Source organism: Neophocaena asiaeorientalis, unplaced genomic scaffold (genome assembly GCF_003031525.2).
Source record: "Neophocaena asiaeorientalis asiaeorientalis breed wild unplaced genomic scaffold, Neophocaena_asiaeorientalis_V1.1 scaffold743, whole genome shotgun sequence".
NCBI lineage: Eukaryota > Metazoa > Chordata > Mammalia > Artiodactyla > Phocoenidae > Neophocaena > Neophocaena asiaeorientalis.
Window position 1 is genome coordinate 1,195,849 of NW_020174055.1, and position 6,388 is coordinate 1,202,236.

Here is a 6,388-nt window from a genome sequence, read left to right on the forward strand (position 1 = left end):
GCGCCGCTCCCGCACGGTAAAGCCGCTGGTCCCCCCGCCCTCCCCTCTTCGTCCGCGGGATCCCGGGCGCATCCCCGGTGGCTTGGGGCGCCCCGCGCCGGGCCCGGGTTTGGGGGTTCGCTCCCGCCGGGGGCGGCGGGGGTCGCTGTCGGCGGTGCCGGGGGAAGGCGAGCCCTGCTCGTATGGGCTGCGCTGCTTGGGCGGCCTGGGGTGCGGGCAGGGGGCGCGGGGCGCATCCCCTTTGGCCTTCCTTGAGCATCCCGCCCGGCTCTTCTCTCCTCTCCTGAAGTGTCCCTGCAAGGCGAGTTCCAGAGGAAGCTCTACAAGGACCTGGTCAAGAACTACAACCCTTTGGAGAGGCCCGTGGCCAACGACTCGCAGCCGCTCACCGTCTACTTTTCTCTGAGCCTTCTGCAGATCATGGACGTGGTGAGTCCCGGCCCGGCCCTGCCCGCCACCGCGTGCCTCGGTTTCCCCGGTCGCCTGGGAGGAGCCTGGCGCGCGCCCCGGCCACCTGTGCACGGGTACTTCAGACCCGCCTTGCCCTCGGTTTAGAAACTCAGGACGAAAGTATCTCCGTCCCGAGCCGGGAATCCTCAAGAACAGCTCCGAATGATCACGTATTAGTACCCCTTATGGTATAAGTATTGGCATGCAGTCCGACATTTGGAGTCAATTTAGACATTTCTAGGCTTTTCTGCTGCCCGTGGTATGCACCTTCTCTGGGTAGAGGCCTGGCCCTGGGCTTTGCAGCTGGTTTATCTGTCCAGGCAAAGGGCCAACTCTGAGCATTTAGACCCCTTCCCCAATTCCAGTAATGGGCATTCTTTGCCTTCCTGGTGAGGGTAGTGCGGGTTGTCTTGCTCTGAGGATGAGCAAAGCTCCGCTGCCGGGATACACTTGTCTGCTCCTTCAGGCAGCTGCTTTCAGCCCCACGGGCTTGCGCACTTCTATTGGCAGATCTGTGTAATATCTGGGTAAGTTTGTTCTTTCGCTCTTCTAGACTGCTTTGGATATTCAGTTGTCACATATTAAATATGGATATTGGATATTCAGTTGGCACATCCTCATACGATATAAATAGTTTACAAAAGTGTTTAAGTCATTATAAATGGGTTTCAGTGTCTAGCCCGTACAAGGCATTCATTGGACTGTGCTCTGGAGAAGTGTACAGGTGTGACGCTGTTTCAGGGAGGGAAGAATGTGGTGGGAAGGGGGTGTGAGAATAGCTACAATAGGTAGAAAGTGCTAAGAGCCTCCAGAGGTGTAAAAAGACAGGTAAGATTTCATTGTCCTGAAAATAAAGAGTGCCCGTTCTCTTACACTGATGTATGTTGCATCACTTAACCTAGTTAAATTGCTGTGATGAATGGCTTGCTTTCCCACATGACACCTGTGTTAAATATGTACTTCCTTCTACAGATAGACCCTATGCTTCAAAATATTGAATGTGCGTGTGATGACGTGGGCAGGTTATCACAGAGGAGGACTGTAAAGGCAGACAAGTGCTGTCTCGTGGGTTACCAGGGCAAAAATTCCTGTTTACAGAGCTTGGGCTGCAGGAAAGGGGAAAGGATGGAGATATGGGGTTAGGGGAAGAGGGGCTGGGAAAGCTGCCCCGGTGTTAAGCGGAGCCATGGTGGAGAAATGGAGTTACAGGGGCTTTGGAGCAGCACAGGCCTGCGGCATTTGGGGAGGCAAGTGCTTTATGGAGCAGCTTCTCTGTTACTTCAGAGAGCTCAGGATTTGTGCTTGGGACCTTTGGTAGGTTCTGGCTCTGCTCGTTTCTGGCTGGTTGTTCTGAGGAAAGTTTCTTAAACATCCTGAGTCTGTATTTTCCAGTTAATACATTGTTCTCACTGTGGATCTAGCAGGGAATGCACTTGACTTCCCAGCCCAGCAATCCTGTGAGCTCATGGAGTGGCCTTGAGCAAATTACTTTACCTTTCTAAGCCCTGTTTCCTCATGTGTAAATGAGAATAGTAATACCCACTTCACAGGGTCTTGAGAGGATTAAATAAGAGAAGGTGCTTGCCACACACTGGTGATTCACTGAAGGTTTGCTTGATCTTCATTATGTAGCTACTCAACTCAAGGGTTGGGATGTCAGTGCCTAGAAAGGTGTGGTCTCTTGCCCAGGGTTGCTCATTGGTTAGAGGCAGGGCTGTGTGGAACGTCCACATTTGCCTTGCAAGCCCTTTGCATCTCCTGCCTCCTTTAGAATCTGTAACTTCTTTTGCAGAAAGAAGTCAGCTTAATTTATTTAAACTGCCTGAGTGTAACTGATTGAATGTAACTATCCTGAGATCCTGGGTGAAGAAGAAGTCTCTCTATTAGAAGTAATGAAATATGCAAACATTTGTATTCCAGCAGGACTTGGCTCTGTCTGGTTTTGAAGCAGAGCCAGGGCTTTCCAGCCAGACTCTTGGGATCCTGGACAGAGATACAGTGACTCATAAGTGATTCATGTGGCAGAGCCCTAACTGTTGTCAGGTTCTCTTTACAAATTTTGTTCCAGGGGTCCTTTGCCCATTCTGACTGGGCTGTTCTAGAGAACATTTTTTCTCCCAAATCTTGTTATTGTTGCCCTTTCTGCCAGCAGAGATTTCCTGGCGGGAGTAATAGGGAGATAATGTGTGATTCTACATATCTTATTTTCATGGAAGATCATTTACCTGTTTATCAACTTATTCCACACATACTTATTGAAGGACTTGTGGACTTCGCTAGATTCTGGGAACTTATACATGGTTAAGGGATTATTTCTACTTCTAGAATTCACAGTCTATCTAGGGAGACTGACGTGTAAATCCAAGATTACATCACGTGTAATTGAACACAAATGTCTGTAAAGTGGTACAGACATACATAGTAGGAAATATTTACTTCCAGCCAGGGTGGCTAGGAATTAGATTTCTAAAGGTGAGTAGAAGTTTGCCAGTTGGAGAAAATAAGAAAGGCTTTCCAGGTGAGACGAACAGGGTGAGGAAAGATGAGAGTGGGGTGAGGACAGCACACCCTCAACAAGGTGTGTTCTTGTAACACTGGCTCCCAGTTGATCTTTGCTGCGGGTTTTGCTGAAAAAGTTTTCAGAAACTTGAATGTGCTATGTGTATTGAGAATTTTTTAAAGGAGGGATATCATACTAACAAAACTACTAACTTTCTCTTAGGTACCCTTTTGTAAGAATGATGTTCTAGAAACACACCTTGCAAGGATAGGGTTATCTTTTGGTGGGAGGGCTGAGGTGAGTTCATACCGTAGACAGAAGAGGTGTTGAACATGAGGTGTGTCAAGTGGCTCTGCAGAGTTTACATTTTGCCCTGGACCCTCGCCTGGGTATCTCCCAGGACGTGAGGTGGAGGTGGTGGTGTGCTAGAGGATTTGTGAAGCTGCAAGACCAGCTTGCCATTGCGTATTTTCCTAGAAATGGAAACAGTCCAAACCATTATATTTGTATTCAATCCAACAAGTATAAATTATAGACTAGAATGAAAAAAATGTGCATAAATTTCTAAAGACAAAGCCTGTGTTTTTAGAGGGATAGTTTTACCAGGCCCCCTTGGTGAGGCACGAGGTGAAGCATGGGAAGGGGTGGTGGATTTTCAATCAAGAGGAGGGATGTTACTAGATCTGTGTTTAGATCGAGGATGCTGAGGGCAGTGTATGTGTGGGACAGATTAAAGACAAGAGAAAGTGTAGGCAAAGGATGAAGAGGTCGAAACTAGAATGGTCACTGTGGGAATGTGGAGATGTGGACAGATTCCAGAGGCATTTTGGGTATACTATCTATGATATATAACTGTGTATGTGAACTTCATGTAGGTATATAGATAAATGTATTGAGTGGAAGTACCTAAATGCATACTCTGACTTACGGTGATTATTAATTTACTTCATGGGCTTGTATCTGGGCTGGGAATGAGATAATACCTAAGAAATCATTTTGAAGTGATGCAAGTGTAAGGTTCTTAAACTACCAACAGTTTCCAGAATATTTCTCCTTTGTGCATGCCATTTAGTCATTCACCTGTACACGTATATCTGAAGGCCATTCCGAGTGTTGATTTGCATAAAATAAATGTGTACAGTTATGAAAGCGTGGCCAGAAGGCAAGGTATTTAAAATGAATAATAGGAATCAACACAAAATTATACAGAAATGTATAATATATAATGATGCATGGATGATTTTTGTTCTTTTGTACATTTGGGATTGCAGAGTCAACTTTTTAGAAGCTTTAGTCACAAGACAGCAGAACAAAGTGGTTGTGCATTTGGGGTTTGCTACTGCAGAGGGCAGGCATGGGTGTGGAGCCCAGTATCTGAGGGCTTGTGTGTTATCTGAAATCCCTTGGCCTCTGCTCTGGTTTGTCAGACTTATGATTTTATATTTACCGTTCACTATGTAAAATGCTACAACTCTAACTTAATATTACCAAATATTTGCTGTAAAAATTGCACACCTTTAAGACAGTCTGTGAAGAAAACCCAAGGTGCCGTTATGTAATTATCCTAATAATGTTTTTATAAATGGTATTTCTTACAGCTACAGATACGTGTTTTGTGCAAGAAATCAAACTAAACAAAAAAAGGACTGCAGGGGGGAAAATCACCCAAATCACCATCACTCAAGGCCTTCTGGTGCAGTTCAGGTTGTCTTTTCTCTGTGTTTTGGGATGTTTAGAGAAATATTTAAAAATTGAAATAGCATAACACCATTATGGTGCCTTAATCAATATTAGCAGGCATTACTTTTAAAGTGACATAAATAGGCCAAGTAATAAACTGAGTTTTAAAACAAAATTGTGTTATTTCCCCACTATTACATAACTCTCACCATCACTGCATATTCAATCCCTGTTCCTATTTTTATTTTAGAAATCTCTCACAAAGTATTTATTGAAATGATACATGATGTTACTTCTAAGCCTGGATGCTTTTAAATTTTGTCCCAGATATTGTATGTGAAAAATCACAGAGATAATTTGAAGATCTTCATACTACCTCCCTCCAGTTTTATGTTTGCTTCTGACCAACACACAGGCTATAGCTACCAGCAAGCACAAATCACCTTAATCCAGTTAGTGACTGAGTAGAGGAGGACCTGGGCTTCCGTTCCTGTGAGGGCTGGTTAGTTTCTGAATTTTGCATATATGTTTTAGGGTGTGCAAATAGAGAATTTAGCAGGGTCTTCCTTCTATTCTGTGGACCCTGCACCCCTATTTGTCCTGCTAGCTGTTGAGTCTGCCAAGATCTGTTTAAACTTTTGGCATTGTAGGCGTTGCTTTAGAAATCATCACATGGCTCTGGAAAAATGGCCCCAGATCCTGTTATTTTCCTAAACTTCCCTTTTCTGGACCTTGGCCCTGCTGTTCATCATTGCCCTGCTAGTTATCTGGTGCCTTCATGCACATGATCATTGCATTTTTCTAATTATTCTCACTGGAGGGCTGGTGAGAACTACCTTGTTCATCATTGCTGGTAGCAGAACTGAAATTCTAAATTAAAACTTGTTTACCATGCACCTTTGTAATTGATCCAGATTTATTAAGGTAGAAATTGTATCCCTCTTAAACCTCTTTATGGCTCTGGAACATAAACGTACAAAATTCTTTTAGCTTTTCAGGCTGGGGATTATGGGCACTTTTAATAAAGGAAGCTTTCTTGTAAATGTTGCCTTTCAAGTCTACCCCTGAAGATATTCCCCAAAGGCTCAGTTCTCTCAGAGCTCCTGATTCATCCTTGACATGATGTTAAAGGAAGAGAAGTGGTCTTGTCATGAAGAGATACCAGTGAAAATCTCTGCTCCCTTATTGATTTATCAGGATTAGGTAGTGTTTTACTTCTTAGAGAAGACGAAAGTAATTTGGAACTTTCTGATCCCATGCTCTTTATTTCAGTGATTTCCTTATTCCCACTCTACATTAGCTATAAACTGTTTTAGCAAAAAGAGCCCTCAAAGTAAAAACCAAAACCATTGTAAAAAAGTTTGCATGTGCACATTTATTTGTATATAAACACACACACACACACACACCTATTACTCTTATCTCTCCTTTTTGAATATGTTTTTGGATATCATAAGACATCACATAATATGCTTAAGTTTCCAAGAGAAAAAGCTAGAAGTTACAGCAAAAGCCATGGAGTCATAGCTCCCAGAGAGCCAAATAATTGGCTGAAACTAACATGAAATTAAGGAATTGTTTAAAATCCTGCAGGGGAGTAGGCTGTGGGAGAGGCCTGGACACAGGGCTGACTCCATGCTCTGAGTCAGGTAGTCAGGTAGTAGAAGGAGGAGCTGACCCATCCCCCCTGCAGGTGGCAGTGGGCAGAACGGGGTGGGGGGGGGGGGGGGGAACATTGTGGAGGCTGTGGTTAATGAG

The 6,388-nt window shown here is 44.4% G+C and overlaps 1 protein-coding gene across 1 annotated transcript in view; it reads left to right on the forward strand.

The window, feature by feature from the left end:
- The window catches only part of CHRNA7 (cholinergic receptor nicotinic alpha 7 subunit), a 223,545-nt gene that overhangs the window by 103,120 nt on the left and 114,037 nt on the right, over positions 1–6,388 (forward strand). The window contains exons 3-4 of the mRNA XM_024754293.1: positions 23–107; positions 290–429. Of these exons, the coding sequence (XP_024610061.1) occupies positions 23–107; positions 290–429 (225 nt within the window). The remainder of the gene's footprint in view (positions 1–22; positions 108–289; positions 430–6,388) is intronic.